The sequence below is a fragment of the Pongo pygmaeus genome, chromosome 1, assembly GCF_028885625.2.
Source record: "Pongo pygmaeus isolate AG05252 chromosome 1, NHGRI_mPonPyg2-v2.0_pri, whole genome shotgun sequence".
NCBI lineage: Eukaryota > Metazoa > Chordata > Mammalia > Primates > Hominidae > Pongo > Pongo pygmaeus.
The window spans coordinates 99,503,857-99,526,220 of record NC_072373.2 but is presented as its reverse complement, the minus strand read 5'-3'; the positions used below and the strand labels follow the sequence as shown (position 1 = coordinate 99,526,220).

Here is a 22,364-nt window from a genome sequence, read left to right as displayed (position 1 = left end):
TACTGGATTTGATTTGTTCTTTTTCTAGCCTTTCAAAGTGGAAGCTTACATGATTGATTTTAGACCTTTCTTCCTTTCTAATATAAGCTCTAAAGCTATTTATTTCCCCGTAAGCATTGCTTTGCTGCATCTCATAAATTTTTTTCCATACAGTGTCACTCTCAGGATATCATACATTTTTTTATGTTGTGTTTTCAGCTTCATTAAACTTGGCATCATTTTTAATTTTCCTCGTGGTGGTTTGATTTCTAAATATTTGGAGGTTTTTTTATTTCTTTCTGTTGTTAATTTTTAATTAATTTTATTGTGTTCAGAGAATATACTTTGTATAATTTTAGTCTTTTTGAATGAATGAATGAATGAATGAATTGATTGATTGACAAGGTCTCACTCTGTTCCCCAGGCTGCAGTGTGATGGCATGATCATAGTTCACTGCAGCCTCAACCTCCTGGGCTCAAGTGATCCTCCCATGTCAGCCCCCTGAGTAGCTGGAACTGAAAGTGCATGCCACCACGCCCAGCTAACTTTTTTTCTGTAGTAGAGATAAGGTCTCACTAGTTGCCCAGGCTGGTCTCGAACTCCTGAGCTCAGGCAATCCTCCTACCTTGGCCTCCCAAGGTGCTGGGATTATAGGCCTTAGCTACCATGCCTGGCCTGTTTTGTCTTTTTTTTTTTTTTTTTTTTTTTTTGAGACAGTCTTGCTCCATTGCCCTGGCTGAAGTGCAGTGGCATGATTTCACTGCAACTTCTGCTCACTGCAACCTTTGCCTCCTGGGTTCAAGCGATTCTCCTGTCTCAGCTTCCCGAGTAGCTGGGACCACAGGCACGCGCCATCACGTCCAGCTAATTTTTGTACTTTTAGTAGAGACAGGGTTTCTCTATGTTGGCCAGTCTTGTCTCAAACTTCTGACCTTAGGTGATCTGTCCACCTAAGCCTCCCAAAGTGCTGGAATTACAGGTGCGAGTCACCGTGCCTAGCCCTGTTTCTTCTTTATTGCCTTCTTTAAGTCAAACAAACATTTCAGAAAACCACTGTCATTCTTCTGATTTTTCTTTTTCTTTTTCTTTTTTTTTTTTTTGAGATGGAGTTTTCGCTCTTCTTGTCTAGGCTGGAGTGCAATGGCAGGATCTCTGCTCACTGCAACCTCCGCCTCCCAGGTTCAAGCGATTCTCCTGCCTCAGCCTCCCAAGTAGCTGGGATTACAGGCATGCACCACCATGCCTGGCTAATTTTGTATTTTTAGTAGACACAGGGTTTCTCCATGTTGGTCAGATTGGTCTCAAGCTCCCAACCTCAGGTGATCCACCTGCTTCGGCTTCCCAAAGTGCTGAGATTACAGGAGTGAGCCACCGCACCCGGCCCCTGATTTTTCTTTTTTTTAGCTTTCATAAAAGGGGTTGCATCTGTACCTAATCATAATCTATTACAAATTAATACTGACTTATTTCTGGTAAAAATACAGCCACTTTGGCTGGGCGCAGTGGCTGACGCCTGTAATCCTGGCACTTTGGGAAGCCGAGATGGGCGGATCACGAGGTCAGGAGATCGAGACCATCCTGGCTAACACGGTGAAACCCCGTCTCTACTAAAAATACAAAAAAATTAGCCGGGCGTAGTGGCGGGTGCCTGTAGTCCCAGCTACTTGGGAGGCTGAGGCAGGAGAATGGCGTGAACCTGGGAGGCGGAGCTTGCAGTGAGCCAAGGTCGCACCACTGCACTCCAGCCTGGGCAACAGAGCAAGACTCCATCTCAAAAAAAAAAAAAAAAAAAAAAAAATATATATATATATATATATATATATATATATATATATATATATATATATATATATATATACAGGCACTTTGCACCAGCGTACTTCTACTTTCACTCTCTTCCTATGTGATACTGTTGTCAAATATATTATAGCTACACATTTAAAGCCAATAATTTAGTGTTATAATTACTGCTTTAAGCAGTCTCATGTTTAAAGAAGGTAAGGGAAGAAAAGAAAAATGTGTATTTACCCAGATGTTTATCACTTCTGTTGCTCTTCATTCCTTCCTGTGGATCTGAGTTATCATCCAGTGTCATGTTTTTCCAGCCAGACGGTTTCCTTTAATATTTCTTGCAGTACAGTTCTGCTGACAGTGGATTCTCTCAATCTTCGTTTACCTGGGATATAGAATTTTTTTTTTTTTTTTTGAGATGGAGCTTTACTCTTGTTGCCGAGGCTGAGTGCAGTGGTGAGATCTCAGCTCACTGCATCCTCCGCCTTCCAGGTTCAAGCAATTCTCCTGCCTCAGCCTCCCAAGTAGTTGGAACTACAGGCGTGCACCACCACGCCCAGCTAATTTTGTATTTTTAGTAGAGACAGGGTTTCATCATGTGGTTCAGGCTGGTCTCAAACTCCTGGCCTCAGGTGATCCACACGTCTTGGCCTCCCAAAGTACTGGGATTACAGGTGTGAGCCACTGTGCCCGGCCTTACCTGGAATATAGAATTCTTGATTGACGGAGTTTTCTTTCAGTACTTCAAATACGCCATCCCTGTGCTCTCTGGCCTCTATTATTTTTGATGGAAAATCAGATGAAATTATTTTTGTACCATGTATATGAGTCAGTTTTGTCTTGCTGCTTTTAAGGTTTTCTTTTTGTCTTCTGATGTTAGTTTGACTGGGATGTATCCAAGTTCTTTCTTAATCCTACTTGAGGTTCATTTAACTTCTTGGGTATGTAGATTCAAGTTTTTCACCAAATTTGGAAGTATTTCATCTATTATTTCTTCATATTTTTTTTTTCTGTTCCCTTTTGTCTCTCCCTGCTTTCTGGGATTTCCATTACATATGTGGTGGAATGCCTGACATTCATCGTTTCACAAGTCTCTGAAGCTTTGTTCATTTTTCTTCAATTTCCTCTCTGTGCTTTGGATTGGATAATTTCTCATATATGGGTATCTATATATTCTAGTTCATTGACTCCTGTTGTGAATCTGCCACTTAGCCCCTCTAGTGTGTATTTCATTTCAGTTTTTGCATTTTCAACTCTGAAATTTCTATTTGGTTCCTTATTTCATAGTTTCAGTTTCTCTTGAGATTCTCTTATTGATTAAGTATTAGTATATTTTCATTTAACCTTTTAACTTAATTTCCTATCGTTCTTTGAGCATATTTGTAAATCCAGTATCTGGGATCACTCAGAGTCAGTTTTATTGACAGGGTTTTTTGTCTTGAGTGTAGGTCACACTTTCATGTTTCTTTGCATGTCTCTTATCTTTTTGTTGAATATTGACTATTTTAGATAATCTAGCAACTCTGAGTTTTAATTTATTTTCCTGAGAGTTCCATATCCTAGTTATTCTTTTCTTTTCTTTTCTTTTTTTTTTTTAAAGACGGAGCCTCCCTCTGTCGCCCAGGCTGGAGCGCAGTGGCGCAATCTCGGCTCACTGCAAGCTCCACTTCCCGGGTTCACACCATTCTCCTGCCTCAGCCCCCCGAGTAGGTGGAACTACAGGTGCCCGCCACCACGCCCGGCTAATTTTTTTCTATTTTTTAGTAGAGACGGGGTTTCACCATGTTAGCCAGGATGGTCTGGATCTCCTGACCTGCCTGTCTCGGCCTCCCAACGTGCTGGGATTATAGGCGTGAGCCACCCTGCCTGGCCCTCTGTTCAGTTTTTTTATTTTAACTTCTAATTTTTTAGCTTGGCTTCTAAGTATTGATTTTTTTATTTCTATTTTTTGGAATAGTTTAGCTAGTGAGGTGAATGCATTCAGAGTTACATTTAGTTCTGACGTCTCCCTTGGCTTTGACTTCAACATTGTGTTGATGCATGATGATTAGCTTATTTGCTTTTTGCAGCATGGTATTCCATTGTATGACTATGCCACAGTCTATCAGTTTTCCTGATTGTGGACATTGATTTACATTTTTTGAGATTACAGATAACACTACTGCAAATATTCTTGTACATGTCTCTTGATGCAATGTGCAGGAGTCTTTTTAGTGTATATACTGTAAGAGAGTCACTAGTTCTTAGGATATAGAAACCTCAACTTTTTTTGATATATTTTTTTAGACAGTATCTCACTCTGTAACCCAGGCTGGAGCACAGTAATGCTATCATAGCTCACTGCGACTTCAGCCTCCCAAGTAGCTGAGACTACAGGCATGTGCCACCATGCCTGCCTGATTTTTAAAAAAAAATTTGTAGGTTGCTCACAGTGGCTCACACCTGTAATCTCAGCACTTTGGGAGGCCGAGGCGGATGGATCGCCTGAGATCAGGAGTTTGAGACCAGCCTGGCCAGTATGGCGAAATCCCATCTGTACTAAAAATACAAAAATTAGCTGGGTTATGGTGGTGGGTGCCTGTAATCCCAGCTACTGGGGAGGCAGTGGCACGAGAATTGCTTGAACCCGGGAGGTGGAGGTTGCCATGAGCCAAGATTGGGCCACTGCACTCCAGTGCAGTGTATATATATGTGTGTGTGTATATATACACATATATATATATGTATACATGTGTATATATATACGTGTGTGTATATATATGTATATGTGTATATATATAGTATTACCACCCGAGGGATTATTATGCAGTCACTAAAAAAAAAAAGAAAAAAAAAAAAAGACAAACATAGGTGAACGTTGAGGACATTATGCTAAGTGAAATAAGCCAGTCACAAAAAGACAAATGATTTCACTTAGATGAGATATCTAGCATTCAATGGTGGCCGCCAGGGGCTGGAGGGAGGGGAAAATGGGGAGTGTTTAATAGGTACAGAGTTTCAGTTTTGCAAGATGAAAAGAGTTCTGGAAATGAATGGTGGTTATGGTTGCACAACAATATAAATATACTTAATAACACTGAATTGTACACTTAAAAATGATTAGAGTCAGGTGTTGGCTTTTGCTTACGGTCCTGGCTACTCAGGAGGTTGAGGCAGGTGGATCATTTAAACCCAGGAGTTCAAGACCAGCCTGGGCAACATAACGAGAACCTGTCTCTTTAAAAAGACAATAACAAATGTTGACAAGGATATGGAGCAATTGAAAACCTCATAAATTGCTTATGGAAATATAAAATGCTGTAGCCACTTTGGAAAATAGTCTTTTGGTTCCTCCAAAGGTTAAACATAGAATTACCATAACCCACCCACTCTTGGCCATATACCCAAGAGAAATGAGAACATTTGTTGATGTAAAAACTGATAAATGAATGTTCATATCAGCATTATTCATAATAGGCAAAAGTAGAAACAGCCCAAATGTTCATCAACTGATGAATGGATAAACCAAATGTGGTATACACATACACCCATGTATTGACTGCTATAAAATATTATTCAGCCATAAAAAGGAATGAAGGGGCCAGGCATGGTGGCTCATGCCTGTAATCCTAGCACTTTGGGAGGCCGAGGTGGGTGGATCACGAAGTCAGGAGTTGGAGACCAGCCTGGCCAATATGGCCGTCTCTACTAAAAATACAAAATTTAGCTGGGCATGGTGGCGCGCACCTATAATCCCAGCTACTCATAAGACTGAGCCAGAAGAATCACTTGAACCCAGGAGGTGGAGGTTGCAGTGAGCTGAGATCACACTACTGCACTCCAGCCTGGCGACAGAGCAAGATTCCATCTCAAAAAAAAAAAAAAAAAGGAATGAAGTACTGATACATGGTACAACATAGATGAACCTTGTTTGAGGAACTGCATATTACATGATTCTCTTTATATGGGATGTTCAGAATAGGCAAATCCATAGAGACAGAAAGTAAATTTGTGATTGCCAAAGTTGGGGGAGGGAGGAATGAGAAATGACTGCTACAAGTATGAGGAAATTTTTGGAGTGATGAAATTTTTCATTACTCCAGAATTCGATAGTGATGATAGTTTAATTACCAAAAACCACTGAATTACACTTATTTTTTCTTGTTTTTTGAGACAGAGTCTCGCTCTGTAGCCCAGGCTGGAGTGCAGTGGCACAATCTCAGCTCACTGCAACCTCCGCCTCCCGGGTCCCGGTTCAAGTGATTCTCCTGCCTCAGCCTCCCGAGTAGCTGGGATAACAGGCACACGCCACCATGCCTAGCTAATTTTTGTATTTTTAGTAGAGATGGGGTTTCACCATGTTGGCCAGGCTGGTCTGGAACTCCTGGCCTCAGGTGATCTGCCCACCTCGGCCTCCCAAAGTGCTGAGCCACCACCATCGGCCTACACGTTTTATTTTTATCCTACTCTTTTTTTTTTTTTTTTTTTTTTTTTGAGACGGGGTCTTACTCTGTCACCTGTAGTCCCAGCTGCTTTGGAGGTTGAGGCAGGTGAATCGCTTGAACCCGAGAGGCAGAGGTTGCGGTGAGCCTAGATCACGCCACTGCACTCCACTGGTTTTACACTGCACCAGGCTGGAGTGCAATGGTGCAGTCTTGGCTCACTGCAACCTCCGCCTCCTTGGTTCAAGCAATTTTCTTGCCTCAGCTTCTCATGAAGCCATGTAGCTGGGATTACAGGTGCCTGCTACCACGCCTGGCTAATTTTTGTGTTTTTAATAGAGAAGGGGTTTGGTTTCACCATGTTGGCCAGGCTGGTCTGGAACTCCTAACATTAGGTGATCCGCCCACCTCGGCCTCCCAAAGCGCTAGGAGTACAGGTATGAGCCACTGCACCCAGCATTTTTTTTTTTTTTCGGTAAAGACAGGGTTTTGCTGTGTTGCTCAGGCTTGAACTATACATTTTTATTTTTTATTATTATTGTTTTTTGAGCTAGAGTCTCGTTTTGTCAACCAGGCTGGAGTGCGGTGGCACAGTCTCAGCTCATTGCAGCCTCTGCCTCCCGGATTCCAGCAATTCTGCCTCAGCTTCCGGAGTAGCTGGGATTACAGGCATGCGCCACCATGCCCATCTAATTTTTGTATTTTTAGTAGAAATGGGGTTTCACCATGTTGACCAGGCTGATCTCAAACTCCTGACCTCAGGTGATCCGCCCACCTTAGCCTTCCAAAGTGCTGGGATTACAGGCATGAGCCACCGCACCCAGCCTAATTTTTTTTTAAGAGACAGGCTCTTGTTATGTTGCCCAGGTTAGTCTTAAACTGGCCTCAGTCGGTCCTCCCACCTAAGCCTTCCAAGTAGCAGGGATTACAGGTGTGAGCCACCACACCTGGCCATTTACTTTGTGTCTTTCCAGACCCTTTTGAGTACTTTATATTTGTGTGTATACCTATATCAAGATTATTTACAGTTATTATCGATAATGCTCCCATAATAATGCTTTTGAGTAAGTTCTTAATTTCCCAGAAGTTCCTCTGTGTAAGTCTCTTACACTCATTAGAGTTCTTCTCGTCCATAGGTGATGCTGGGAGCAGAACTCCAAAAGACCAGAAGGTAAGTTAGGATGGTAAGGGAAGGGTGAGAGATAAGAATATGAAAATAGGAGAATTTTTTTGGCCTAATCATTTAATCAGTTTAGCTGTCAGTATCTAATCATTCACCCTGTGATCAGCCCTTTGCGTTGCAGTCCTCTGATTGATGTTGTAAGAATTCAAAAAGAGGTTAGCAAGAAATGCTTTCACTAGAAAGGAGTGTTGTATGAAAGTAGAATTTAACAGTGTTTGCTAGGTAAATTAATCAAGAAAAGCTTCCTAACATTGAAATGTTGATTTTTGAACTAGGTTTCTAAGCAAGGGCAGCTTTGGGCTGGGCACATTGGTTCACGACTGTAATCCCAGCACTTTGGGAGCTCCAGGTGGGTGGATCACCTGAGGTCAGGAGTTCGAGACCAGCCTGGCCAAAATGGCAAAACCCCGTCTCTACTAAAAAAAATACAAAAATTAGCTGGGCATGGTGGTGCATGCCTGTAATCCCACCTACTTGGGAGGCTGAGACAGGAGAATCAGTGGAACCCAGGAGGCAGAGGTTGCAATGTGCTGAGATTGCACCGCCGCACTCTAGCCTGGGGGACAGAGCAAGACTGTTTCAGGGAAAAAAAAAAAAAAAAAAGGCTAGGCGTGGTGGCTCACGCCTGTAATCCCAGCACTTTGGGAGGCTGAGGCAGGTGGATCACCTTAGGTCGGCAGTTCGAGAGCAGCCTAACCATGGCAAAACCCCGTCTCTACTAAAAATACAAAATTAGGCTGGGCACGGTGGCTCACGCGTGCAATCCCAGGACTTCGGGAAGCTGAGGCGGGTGGAACACGAGGTCAGGAGTTCGAGACCAGCCTGGCCAACGTAGTGAAACCCTGTCTCTACTAAAAATATAAAAATTAGCTGGGCATGGTGGCACGTGCCTGTAGTCCCAGCTGCTTTGGAGGTTGAGGCAGGTGAATCGCTTGAACCCGAGAGGCAGAGGTTGCAGTGAGCCTAGATCACACCACTGCACTCCAGGCTGGGCAACAGAGCCAGACTCCATCTCAAAAAAAAAAAAAAAAAAATTTAGCCGGGCATGGTGGCACATGCTTGTAATTGCAGCTACTCGGGAGGCTGAGGCAGGAGAATCACTTGAACCCGGGAAGTGGAGGTTATGGTGAGCCGAGATCATGCCATTGCACTCCAGCCTGGGCAACAATAGCTAAACTCCATATCAAAAAAAAAAAAAAAATAAGGGCAGCTTTACCGGATAAAGTAACCATAAGCTTCCAAACATAACTCACTCCATTTTGTTTTGTGAAATATGAGTTGTTTCTTATTCTGAAGTTATTTGTAACCCATGCTACTGTTTCAAAACTTGTTTTCCTCATCCCCTTTTCTACAGCTCCGTGAAGCTATGGCTGCCTTAAGAAAGTCAGCTCAAGATGTTCAGAAGTTCATGGATGCTGTCAACAAGAAGAGCAGTTCCCAGGATCTGCATAAAGGTTAGGGTCAAGAAATACCTGGGTACAGATGGGAGGTGAATTCTTACAGAGATTTCGTCTTAAGTCTCATGTCTGCTAATTGTTTGTGACATGCCATACTCATTATCCTTAGTAGTTATGAAATCCCAATTACATTGATGGTGATTTTTCTAGTCTGTGATGGTTTTATCTCAATACCTCTTTAGCTTCCTACCTTTAGTCTGTTTCCATCCTCATGACTACTTCCAGGTGGAGATTAGGGAGAAGAGAATCACTCAGACTTGTTACAAAAAGGTTTGAGGCCAGGTGTGGTGGCTCACATCTGTAATTCCAGCAGCTTTGGGAGGCTGAGGCAGGAGGATCACTTGAGGCCCAGCATTAAAGACCAGCCTTGGCAACATAGTGAAACCCCATCTCTACAAAAAAAAATGTTTAAAAATTCACCAGATGGGCCAGGCACAGTGGCTCACCCCTGTAATCCCACCACTTCGGGAGGCCGAGGTGGGCGGATCACAAGGTCAGGAGTTCGACACCAGCTGGAACGTGGTGAAACTCTGTCTCTATTAAAAATACAAAAATTAGCCAGGCATGGTGGCTCACGCCTGTAATCTCAGCTACTCAGGAGCCTGAGGCAGGAGAATCGCTTGAACCCGGAAGGTGAAGGCTGCAGTGAGCCGAGATCATGCCGCTGCACTCCAGCCTGGGCAACAGAACGAGACTCCATCTCAAAAAAAAAAAAAAAAAAACTGGCCGGGCACAGTGGCTCATGCCTATAATCCCAGCACTTTGGAGACCGAGGCAGGCAGATCATGAGGTCAAAAGATAGAGACCATCCTGGCTAACATGGTGAAACCCCGTCTCTACTAAAAATATAAAAATTAGCTGGGTGTAGTGCTGCACGCCTTGCGCACCTGTAGTCCCAGCTACTCGGGAGGCTGAGGCAGGAGAATTGCTGGAACCCAGGGAGGTGGAGGTTCCAGTGAGCCAAGATCGCACCACTGCACTCTAGCCTGGTGACAGAGTGAGACTCCATCTCAAAAAAAAAAAAAAAAAAAATTACCCCACTTTCCCTAATTACCATACTACCCTCTTTACCTTCCCGTTCTCTACCGAATCTATGTCATAACTCTTTAGAATAACTTTGCTTCTTTTATAGGAACCTTGAGTCAGATGTCTGGAGAACTAAGCAAAGATGGTGACCTGATAGTCAGCATGCGAATTCTGGGCAAGAAGAGAACTAAGACTTGGCATAAAGGCACCCTTATTGCCATCCAGACAGTTGGTATGTGCAAACTTGGAGGAACCACTCCTGAAAGGCAACCTGCACCCTCCACTGCTGATTGTTTCTTTTCCCCATAACCTTCCCATTTGTCTCTCACGTAGCAGCCTGGATTTATACAGAAACTGGAAGTTTTAAAAAAGATTTATCTTTCCCTTTTACTCAGGGCCAGGGAAGAAATACAAGGTGAAATTTGACAACAAAGGAAAGAGTCTACTGTCGGGGAACCATATTGCCTATGATTACCACCCTCCTGCTGACAAGCTGTATGTGGGCAGTCGGGTGGTCGCCAAATACAAAGATGGGAATCAGGTCTGGCTCTATGCTGGCATTGTAGCTGAGACACCAAACGTCAAAAACAAGCTCAGGTACCTGGACAGAGGACTGTAAAGGGGTAGAGGCTGGGAGCACAGCACCTGCCCTGTTCGTGCCATAGACCAGATACCACAATTAGCTTTTGTCTTCTTAGTCCCTAGTGGACTGAAACCCTTACTCTTTCTTTACCACAGGAGTCATGTGGATGATTCTTTCTTCCTCTTTCTCTCCTGTTTTTTTTCCTTTTCTTTCTTCAAAGAGAAAACTAGGAAGAGAATAATGAGGATTGATTAATGGTCAGGGGACCATTAATCAATGGTCACACAGAAGAAAGAAATGGAGACTAAATGGTTATTAGCAGCATAGGAATCTGATAGAGGAAAAAGAATATATGTTTTTTGGCTGGGCCCAGTGTCTCATGCCTGTAATCTTGGCACTTTGGGAGGCCAAGGCAAGTGGATAACTTGAGGTCAGGAGTTCGAGACCAGCTTGGCCAACTGGTGAAACCCTGTCTCTACTAAAAATACAAAAATTAGCTGGGTGTGGTGGCACATGCCTGTAATCCCAGCTACTTGGGAGGCTGAGGCGGGAGAATTGCTTGAACCTGGGAGACAGTGGTTGCCATGAGCTGAGATTGCACCACTGCACCTCAGCCTGGGTGACAGAAGGAGACTCCGTCTCAAAAATATTTATATGTGTATGTGTTTTTTTTTAAAGTAGGGAGGTATTGGTTAAATTAAGGGAGAACTCCTAACTCTCAAGTTGAGAAGAAAGAAAAACAGGAAGAAAGTAGTGGACTGGACTGTCTTGCCTGGAGTGCATCGTGTTGTGATCCAGAGAAGTAGAAGCTATGATAAAATAATTTCTGTGGATCATGTTAAATATCATAACCCCCAGATCTTTCTACTGTCACTCTTCTTTTATAGGTTTCTCATTTTCTTTGATGATGGCTATGCTTCCTATGTCACACAGTCGGAACTGTATCCCATTTGCCGGCCACGTGAGTGTTTCTTCCTTATTCCTTAGCTCAGTTTTCTCCTCCTCTACCTTATATTTCTTCTTAGGACATCCAGTTGAAAAGCCCTAGTGTTTTTTGTGTTTCCGTCTCAAAGAGCATAAGTTTGGTTGATGTCTTTTGCTCCCAAAGGTCAGTTTGCTCCCAAAAGAGATACAGTTTTATTGTTCATCTCGAGGACTGGGTCTTTGTAGACAAAGAGTGAGACACTAGAAGATCATGAATGGCCTTGAGTAGACTGCTCACGTTATAGATGTGCTTCAATTTCATTTCTAAGTGAGTTAGGTTGGAAAAGGTGTTACTTCTTTCCTAGTGTCATACTGCACCTAACATTTGTATAAATGTGTAGTCTGCATAATGCTTTCCACAGAAGCTGTGTTAGATGGAACATGATAGTGTCCTCTATATTTGTTACCCTGGCTTGGGAGCAGACTTCTATGGAAACAATCATTTTTAACTGCAAAAGAATCAACTAACACTTCTGTTTACACATAACATGACAGTAAACACATTCTGAGTCTCTTAAAAACCTGATAGAGAATGAGAAGGAAGGACTAATTTTTTTCATTTCATGATGCCACCTGATCTTTTTAAATTTACCACTAGACTGATCAACAAGTGAGCAAGAATTTCCACTTGAATTTTCCAGAGGAGAAACATCCGTTTGTATAAAATAAGTGAATCACCTATATTGTACATTTCTTATTTAGTATTTACTTGATTTGTAAGTATGTGCAGTTTGTACATTAGGTTTATTACTTAGGTGGTCTTAGCTTTGCTTCCCTTGAGGTTCTGATTTTACTTTTTCTCTCCTTTTCAACTTAAAAAGTATCAAATGTCTCCTGGCCAAGCCTTTTCCTATCAAGACATGCCCTACCTGCCCTCTCAGTTCTACTTCTTCCTTGAAACAGTGAAAAAGACTTGGGAGGACATAGAAGACATCTCCTGCCGTGACTTCATAGAGGAGTATGTCACTGCCTACCCCAACCGCCCCATGGTACTGCTCAAGAGTGGCCAGCTTATCAAGACTGAGTGGGAAGGCACGTGGTGGAAGTCCCGAGTTGAGGAGGTGGATGGCAGCCTAGTCAGGATCCTCTTCCTGGTACTGTTCTTTCCTAGAATTTTGGAGGCAGAGGTTGGTGGGGGGGAACTTAAGAAGCAGTAATGAGGATGGTTTTATAGCTATTCCATAGCCTTCCTCTTTCTTATCCTTGTATGTGTTCTCACTGTTTTTGGTCAAATTTTACTTTGCCCTTTTTGTTGTTCCTCTGCAGGTCATTGTTGAAAATAAATTATCTGAATTATGATACTAATCTGCATGGTTTTGATTTATTTATTTTTTTTCTTTAGGAGTATTCACATTGTGTGTAGGTACAGAAAGGGCAGCCAATTCCATTTTTCCAGGGTTAAGGTTTTAGTAGGATAGTGGGACGAAGAAGAGGGATCAAGGAGTCCTGATTATCTTTCAAGGCTCAGTTTAACTCTTAGACATTTTGTACTTATCCTTTTCTCCCTTCTCTCTCCCTTCTTAGAATCATATTTCTTATTTTTAAAAGTTTTGTAAAAGCATTTTTTAATACTGCTGCTTGCAGAACAAGGCTACCTGATAGGCAGTGTGCCCAGAGTAGCCAGAAGAAATTAGAAATTATATTTCTTCTTGGTGTTACCTCAGCCCGTTACTTCTAAGGCCTTATGATCCTTATCATGCTTTTTGTTTGGTGTTTTGTTTTTTTTTTTTTTCAGACGGAGTTTCATTCTTGTTGCCCAGGCTGGAGTGCAATGGCACAATCTCGGCTCACTGCATCTTCCGCCTCCTGGGTTCAAGTGATTCTCCTGCCTCAGCCTCTCGAGTAGCTGGGATTGGCTAATTTTTTGTATTTTTAGTAGAGACAGGTTTTCACCATGTTGGCAGGCTGGTCCCAAACTCCTGACCTCAAGTGATCCACCTGCCTTGTCCTCCCAAAGTGCCGGGATTACAGGCATGAGCCACCACGCCTGGCCTGTTTTGTTTTGTTTTGTTTTTTGAGACAGTCTTACTCTGCCACCCAGGCTGGAGTGCAGTGGTGCAATCACGGCTCACTGCAGCCTCAACCTCCAGGGTTCAAGTGGTCCTCCCACATCAGCCTCCCAAGTAGCTGTGACTACAAGTGCATGCCACCACACCTGGCTGATTTTTGTATTTTTAGTAGAGACAGGTTTCGCCATGTTGCCCAGGCTGGTCTTGAACTCCTGAGCTCAAGCAGTCTGTCTGCCTCATCCTCTCAACATACCAGGATTATAGGTGTGAGCTATTGTGCCCAGCTGTCATACCTCTTATACTCAGTATAGATATCTGTTGCTCCTGTAATTCCTTAAACAAGGAGTATATATTTTTCATTGTTGTGTTCCTGATACCCATCATGGAGCCTGGCACATACTTTATTAAGTAGATAAGGAATTTTTTTTTTTTTTTTGGGATAGAGTTTCGCTCTTGTCGCCCAGGCTGGAGTACAATGGCACAATCTCGGCTCACCACAACCTCTGCCTCCCTGGTTCAAGCAATTCTCCTGCCTCAGCCTCCTGAGTAGCTGGGATTACAGGCATGCGCCACTACACCCGGCTAATTTTGTATTTTTAGTAGACATGGGGTTTCTCCATGTTGGTCAGGCTGGTCTTGAACTCCCGACCTCAGGTGATCCACCTGCCTCAGCCTCCCAAAGTGCTGGGATTACAAGCTACAGGCGTGAGCCACTGTGCTTAGCTTAGATAAGGAATTTAAGGCTCATCAGGGAGGTTTCCCAGAGGTGACACATGGTATATATCCTCTACACAGGACAGGATAGATTCTAGCCTTTAAGCTATTTCCCTTCATTCTTTTCTCTCAATTCCCCAGGATGACAAAAGATGTGAGTGGATCTATCGAGGCTCTACACGGCTGGAGCCCATGTTCAGCATGAAAACATCCTCAGCCTCTGCACTGGAGAAGAAGCAAGGACAGCTCAGGACACGTCCAAATATGGGTATGTCCTGAAAGATACCTGGAGGAAGGAAGAAACAGGCCAACCAGCAAAGGAGATTATATACAATGGCTATCCTTTGATTAGCACGGTTACACTGTATACTCATTGGAAACAGGATATGTGCCCTGAGTTGTTTCCAATCACGGAGATCAATTTGTGCTGCTGCTTCCACATGCTGTGGCTCTAATTTGTTCTAAACAACCACATAAAAATCTGAAACAGTTGGCTTTAGGTTAGGGTGATAGTAGTTACCCTCTGTTATCCACATGAGAATTGTCAGTTTTGTGTGTTATCTATGGTTAGTTTTCTTTTTCTTTTCTTTTTTTTTTTTTTTTTAAATAGATCCAGGGGCTTGATATGTTACCCAGGCTCGTCTTGAACTCCTGGGCTCAAACTGTCTACCTGCCTCGGCTGCCCAAAGTGCTAGGATTACAAGCATGAGCTACCACATCCAGCGTATAGTCAGTTTTCTTTAAAACCCAGACCTGGCCAGGCACAGTGGCTCACACCTATAATCCCAACACTTTAGGAGGCTGAGACAGGTAGGTGGTTTGCTTGAGCTCAGGAATTCAAGACCAGCCTGGGCAACATGGTGAAACCCTGTTTCTACAAAAAACACAAAAATTAGCTGGGTACAGTGGCATTAAGCTGTAGTCCCAAGCTTCCCAAGAAGTTGAGGTGGGAGGATCAGTTGAAGCCAGGAGGTCGAGGTTGCAGTGAGCTAGATCGTGCCACTGCTCTCCAGCCTGGGTGACAGAATGAGACCCTGTCTCATAAACAAACAAAAAACAGATTTGGTTTTCTTTTTTAATATTACTGTCATACTTTCTGGTTGATTTTTCCTGCCAAAATTAATTTCTTAAAGAATACATTTCTGAAAATATTTCCCCAAAGTATAACATAATTAGGTAAATCGTCTGAGATAGGAAGATAGGAAGATATAATATAAAGTCTTATCTAAGGCCCAGCATGATGGCTCATGTCTGTAGTCTCAGCACTTTGGGAGGCTGAAGTGGGAGTATCACTTGAGGCCAGGAGTTGGAGATCAGTCTGGGCAACATAGAAAGACTCTATCTCTTAAAAAAAAAAAAAAAAAAAAAAAGCTGAGTGTGGTGGTGTGCACCTGTAGCCTTAGCTGCTCTGGAGGCTGAGGCAGGAGGATTGCTTGAAGCCCAGGATTTCAAGGTTACAATGAGCTAAGGTCACACCGCTGCACTTCAGCCTGAGTAACAAAGTGGAACACTATCTATAAAAAGAAAAAAAAAGAGGCTACTCTGCCGACAGAGTAGCAATTTTTTTTTTTTTTTTTTTTTTTTTTGAGATGGAGTCTGGTTCTTTTGCCCAGGCTGGAGTGCAGTGGCACCATCTCAGCTCACTGCAACCTCCGCCTCCCGGGTTCCAGCAGTTCTCCTGCCTCAGCCTCCTGAGTAACTGGGGTTACAGGCGCCTGCTACCACGCCAGGCTAATTTTTGTATTGTTAGTAGAGACGGGATTTCTCCATGTTGGCCAGGCTGGTCTTGAACTCCTGACCTCAGGTGATCTGCCCACCTCAGCCTCCCAAAGTGCTGGGATTAAAGGCATGAGCCACCGCGCCTGGCCGTTATTCTTTTATTCCTTTACTTTCTTAATAAACTTGCTTTCACTTTAATAAAAGAAAAAGTATTATCTAAGTCAAAAAACAATGTATGCCAGCATCCATGCCAGTCAATAATGGGCACTGAGAGTCTAAGCACTTACTCAAAATGTGTCCATTGCTGCTTTTTTTTTTTTTTGAGATGAAGTCTTGTTCTGTTGCCCAGGCTGGAGTACAGTGATGTGATCTCGGCTCACTGCAACCTCTACCTCCTGGTTTCAAGTGATTGTCCTGCTCCTTCCGAGCAGCTGGAATTACAGATGTGCACCACCATGCCCATCTAATTTTTGTATTTTTAGTAGAGACGGGGTTTCACCATGTTAGCCAGGCTGGTCTCAAACTCATGACCTCAAGCAACCTGCCCACTTCAGCCTCCCAAACTGCTGGGATTACAGGCAAGAGCCACCGCACCCAGCCATTGCTGCCTTTTTATATTGTATAAGTTAAGGATCAGATGTGTGACTGAATACAAGCATCATAGCTGTCATCTTCTCAGTGCTCAATTTCCTTTTTCCTATAGGTGCTGTGAGGAGCAAAGGCCCTGTTGTCCAATACACACAGGATCTGACCGGTACTGGAACCCAGTTCAAGCCAGTGGAACCCCCACAGCCTACAGCTCCACCTGCCCCACCTTTCCTACCTGCTCCACCTCTGTCCCCCCAAGCAGGTGACAGTGAGTGAGTGTTATTCTTTCTTTTTTCTTCAGTTTCTTTCATATTATATTTTCCACATCCCTTACTATATGCCCTCTTCTCTAATCTTCTAGAAGCTTGGAAAGCCAGCTTGCCCAGTCACGGAAGCAGGTAGCCAAAAAGAGCACGTCCTTTCGACCAGGATCTGTGGGCTCTGGTCATTCCTCCCCTACATCTCCTGCACTCAGTGAAAATGTCTCTGGTGGGAAACCTGGGATCAACCAGACATATAGGTGAGAAAATCTGAGGCTCTCTGTAGGCAGGATAGCAATGAGTGGTCACTGTGTAGGGGAAAGTTCCTTGGCTCTGAAGGGCTTAGTTTAAGGTTCTGATGGTGAGGAGTTTGGACTTGAAAAGGAAGCTTTACCCATAGAAGTTTCTAAGAAATAGAAAGTAAGAATAAGAATAATTGAATTGGAAGCTGGGTGCTTGGAAATATGGTATAATCAGAAAGCCATTTGTTAAAACTTCTTGTTGAACGTGGTGCCATCATTGCTAACACAGAAAGGAAACACCACAGCCTCTTTCTTTGAATCCTGGGAGTTAGTAAAGACATTTCTGGAACACACAGCAGACAAAAAAACATTGGTAGAAGACTGGACTCTGCTTCCATAATTCACAGGCAAATACATTTTAGGAAAAGGTATACTGTTGAATTAGAGATGTTAGGCCGGGCGTGGTGGCTCACGCCTGTAATCCCAGCACTTTGGGAGGCCGAGGCGGGTAGATCACCTGAGGTCGGGAGTTCGAGACCAGCCTGGCCAACATGGAGAAACCCTGTCTCTACTAAAAAATACAGAATTAGCCAGGTGTGGTGGCGCATGCCTGTAATCCCAGCTCCTCAGCAGGCCGAGGCAGGAGAATCGCTTGAACCCAGGAGGCGGAGGTTGTGGTGAGCCGAGATCGTGCCATTGTACTCCAGCCTGGGCAAAAAGAGCGAAACTGTCTCAAAAAAAAAAAGAGAGAAATAGAGATGTTATCAGTCAGTGAAGAGTAACCAGGGAGTTTCATTGTCCAGGTTTGGTAGGGCAAGGGAAGATCTTTCTTGAATCATCTTTAGTTTCAGGAGCACAGCTGTTTGAAAAGATGAGAGAAATGGCTTAGCTACCTGGAGGGTTAATTATACAACAGAGGTCCTGTTGCCTTCTGATCTGATTGCTTGCATCTCATTTGCAGATCACCTTTAGGCTCCACAGCCTCTGCCCCAGCACCCTCAGCACTCCCAGCCCCTCCAGCACCCCCAGCCTTCCATGGCATGCTGGAGCGGGCCCCAGCAGAGCCCTCCTACCGTGCTCCCATGGAGAAGCTTTTCTACTTACCTCATGTCTGCAGCTATACCTGTCTGTCTCGAGTCAGACCTATGAGGAATGAGCAGTACCGGGGCAAGAACCCTCTGCTGGTCCCATTACTATATGACTTCCGGCGGATGACAGCCCGGCGTCGAGTTAACCGCAAGATGGGCTTTCATGTTATCTATAAGACACCTTGTGGTCTCTGCCTTCGGACAATGCAGGAAATAGAACGCTACCTTTTCGAGACTGGTTGTGACTTCCTCTTCCTGGAGATGTTCTGTTTGGATCCATATGTTCTTGTGGACCGAAAGTTTCAGCCCTATAAGCCTTTTTACTATATTTTGGACATCACTTATGGGAAGGAAGATGTTCCCCTATCCTGTGTCAATGAGATTGACACAACCCCTCCACCCCAGGTGGCCTACAGCAAGGAACGTATCCCGGGCAAGGGTGTTTTCATTAACACAGGCCCTGAATTTCTGGTTGGCTGTGACTGCAAGGATGGGTGTCGGGACAAGTGAGTTGGTGGGGGGAATTACTGCCCCTGCTTCCAACTTTGTTATGGTGTCCTTTTCACCTCTTCCTTTGCCTTGTATCTGTACTGCTTTCCCCATCTTCCTTTACCTCCTCCCTCACCTGGAACTCCTGCTATAAGGCCTCCATGAAAGCTATGAGGTAGGGAGGCTGGAGTCTGACATGGCCACACTGAGCAACCTTGGGTACATGTGTATTGTGTTATTTTTGTTCTCTGATCCCCCCGCTCCTTTCCTTTATTTCCCTCTGTCATATAGGTCCAAGTGTGCCTGCCATCAACTAACTATCCAGGCTACAGCCTGTACCCCAGGAGGCCAAATCAACCCTAACTCTGGCTACCAGTACAAGAGACTAGAAGAGTGTCTACCCACAGGGTAAGTGGTCAAGGAATGGCACGATACCTCAGAGAGACTGAGGAGCATGTTCTTGTTTTTCTGTGCTTATAGAAATCATCAGAAATCTAAAAATTGGAACCAAAAATAGAATACCAGATGAGGCATTTTATTAATTAGATCTTATTTCGTGACTTCCAAAACACATTTTTTTCTTGGACTTTCCTTGAAATGAAGACCTAGAATGATTGAATAGTATCTAGCAATTTTCTGTTGCAAAAAAAGATTATCTTAATTTCATAGCTAAATGAATGTCTTAACAGATTGTGATTTACACTTGTAAGTGAAATGTGTTCAGAGAGGAGAAGTAGGCAGGGACCTAGGGCTTTGTAAACCAGAATGAAAGAAGTTAGAATCAGGCTGGCGCAGTGGCTCACACCTGTAATCCCAGCACTTCCGGAGGCCGAGGTGGGTGGATCCCCTGAGGTCAGGAGTTTGAGACCAGCCTGGCCAACATGGTGAAACCCTGTCTCTACTAAAAATACAAAAATTAGCCGGGGGTGGTGGCAGGTGCCTGCAGTCCCAGCTACTCGGGAGGCTGAGGCAGGAGAATCGCTTGAACCCAGGAGGCAGAGGTTGCAGTGAGCCAAGATCGTGCCACTGCACTTCAGCCTGGGTGACAAGAGCGAGATTCTGCCTTAAAAAAAAAAGTTAGAATCAAATTCATGGTGCTCTTAGGGGATTTTAAGCAGCCAAGTGATGTGACCTGCCTTTTTCAGATTACTCTGGCTTCTTTGTAAATCATAGGTCTTAGGATGGCAAAAGTAGATTTTGGAAGACCAATTAGGAGATCGTTACAGAAGTATAGCAGAGAGAGACATGGTTGCAGCTATGACTTGCAATAGAATGGAGGTGATAGTAGAGGTAAGAAGGATAGATTTGGGATGCATTCATAGGTAGAGCTACAGAATTGGATAGATTGTGGAGTGGGGGGAAAGAGTAGAATCAAGGACAATTCCTAAATTTTTGGCTTGAGCATCTAAGTGGTTGTTGGTGCTTTTTACTGAGATGGAAGACCAAAGGAGTAGTAGGTTTGAGTGAAATTCAGTTTTTGTTTTGGCCATGTTAAGTTTGAAATGCCGCCAGGCACGGTGGCTCACGCCTGTAATCCCAGCACTTTGTGAGGCTGAGGCAGGCAGATCACATGAGATCAGGAGTTCGAGACCAGCCTGACCAACATGGGAGAAACCGTGTCTCTACTAAGAATACAAAAAAAAAACTTAGCCGGGCATGGTGGCGCATGCCTGTAACCTCAGCTACTCGGGAGGCTGAGGCAGGAGAATCGCTTGAATCTGGAAGGCGGAGGTTGTGGTGAGCCAAGATCGCGCCATTACACTCCAGCCTGGGCAACAAGAGTGAAACTCAGTCTCAAAACAAAACAACACAAAACAAAACAAAAAGTTTGAAATGCCTGTCAGGCAATCCAAGTAGAAATGTCAAGAAAGACACTGGGATTTCTGGAGAGAGTGGGATATAAAAATTTAGGAATCATCAGCACAGGAATATTTAAAGCCTGAATGAGTTCATCTAGAGACAATGTTGATAATAGAGAAGGCGGCTCAGGAGTAAGCCCTGGATGCCCCAACATTTAAAGGTTGAGCAGAGGAGGTGGAACCAGCATGAGGTTGAGGACAGCTACTGAGGAGGGTGAGGCCGAAAGATTACTTGAGGCCTGGAGTTTGAGACCAGGCTGGGCAACATAGTAAGACCCTGTGTCTAAAAAAAAATTGTTGGGGCTGGGCGTGGTGGCTTACGCCTGTAATCCCAGCACTTTGTGAGGCTGAGGCGGGCAGATCGCTTGAGGTCAGGAGTTCAAGACCAGCCTGGCCAATATGGTGAAACCCCATCTCTACTAAAAATACAAAAGCTAGCCAGGGATGGTGGTGAGCACCTGTAATCCCAGCTACTTGGGAGGCTGAGACAGGAGAATCACTTGGACCCAGGAGGCAGAGGTTGCAGTGAGCCAAGACCACACCATTGCACTCTAGCCTGGGCAAGAAGAGCAAAATTCCATCTCAAAAAAAAAAAAAAATTGTTGGCCAGGCGCAGTGGCTCATGCCTGTAATCCCAACACTTTGGGAGGCCAAGGTGGGTGGATCACCTGAGGTCAGGAGTTCAAGACCAGCCTGGCCAACATGGTGAAACTCCATCTGTACTAAAAATACAAAAATTAGCCGGGCTTGATTGTGCACGCCTGTAATCTCAGCTATTTGGGAGGCTGAGGCAAGAGAATCACTTGAACCTGGGAGGCAGAGGCAGAGGTTACAGTAAGCCGAGATTGCACCACTGCACTCCAGCCTGGACAACACAACAAGACTCTGTCTCAAAAAAAATAAATAATTTAAAAACTTTAAAAAAATTTTTTTTTTTTTTTTTTTTTTTTGAGATGTAGTCTTGCTCTGTCGCCCAGGCTGGAGTGCAGTGGCGTGATCTCAGCTCACTGCAAGCTCCGCCTCCTGGGTTCATGCCATTCTCCTGCCTCAGCCTCCCGAGAAGCTGGGACTACAGGCGCCCACCACCACGCTTGACTACTTTTTTGTATTTTTAGTAGAGAGAGGGTTTCACCGTGTTAGCCAGGATGGTCTCTGTCTCCTGACCTCATGATCCGTCTGCCTCAGCCTCCCAAAGTGCTGGGATTACAGGCGTGAGCCACCGTGCCCGGCCTAAATTACTTTTTAAAAATTAGCCGGGCATGGTAGGTGCATGCCTGTAGTCCCAGCTACTTGAGAGGCAGAGGCAGAAAGATCACTTGAGCCCAGTAGTTCAAGGCTGCAGTGAGCTATGATCACGCCACTACACTCTAGCCTGGGGTGACAGAGCATGACTCTTATCTCTAAAACGAGGAGGACAACAAAAGAGTGGGGTATAGCATGGTAAACTGGTATATATAAACATGTGAACTAATAAACTTAGTGATCAAGATACATAATTAACAGAACAAGGAGGAGAAAAGCATCAGTGAAATAATTCAGAAAGTGACCCATAATTGAAGGATCTTTGTTTCTGAATTGAAAGGGCCAGTTAGGTCCCAACATAATGAAGGATAAAGGTAGGTTCCCATTAAGAGACATTATCATAAAATGTCAGAACACTGAGGGAAAAAAAAATCCTAAAAGCTTCTAGAGAAGAGAAATAGAACATGTTAAAAAATAGACTTGAAATGACTTCAGCCTTCCCTGAAAGTAACACTAGAAGCTAGATAGCAATTGAAGAATCTGTTCAGAATTCTAAGGGAAAATTATTTACAACCTGGAATTTTAAACTCGGGCAAACTATCAATTTGGTGTTACGGTAGGCTAAAGACTTTTTTTAGACATACAGTACCTCAGAGTTTTTCATCATTCCCCTTCTCAGAAAGTTTCTGGAAATATTTGCAAAAATGAGAGGGAAAGGCAGGAAAGTGG

At 44.0% G+C, this 22,364-nt stretch overlaps 1 protein-coding gene across 5 annotated transcripts in view; it reads left to right on the top strand.

Annotated features, from left to right (window-relative positions):
* The window catches only part of SETDB1 (SET domain bifurcated histone lysine methyltransferase 1), a 37,774-nt gene that overhangs the window by 6,000 nt on the left and 9,410 nt on the right, over window positions 1-22,364 (top strand). For 3 of the 5 annotated variants that reach the window (XM_054474581.2, XM_054474579.2, XM_063663594.1), the window contains exons 4-14: window positions 7,329-7,363; window positions 8,730-8,829; window positions 9,965-10,090; window positions 10,254-10,455; window positions 11,329-11,402; window positions 12,329-12,519; window positions 14,290-14,416; window positions 16,571-16,727; window positions 16,817-16,975; window positions 17,919-18,551; window positions 18,826-18,942. In XM_054474581.2, the coding sequence (XP_054330556.1) occupies window positions 7,329-7,363; window positions 8,730-8,829; window positions 9,965-10,090; window positions 10,254-10,455; window positions 11,329-11,402; window positions 12,329-12,519; window positions 14,290-14,416; window positions 16,571-16,727; window positions 16,817-16,975; window positions 17,919-18,551; window positions 18,826-18,942 (1,921 nt within the window). The remainder of the gene's footprint in view (window positions 1-7,328; window positions 7,364-8,729; window positions 8,830-9,964; window positions 10,091-10,253; window positions 10,456-11,328; window positions 11,403-12,328; window positions 12,520-14,289; window positions 14,417-16,570; window positions 16,728-16,816; window positions 16,976-17,918; window positions 18,552-18,825; window positions 18,943-22,364) is intronic. The other 2 variants (XM_054474583.2, XM_063663596.1) reach the window with 1 other exon arrangement.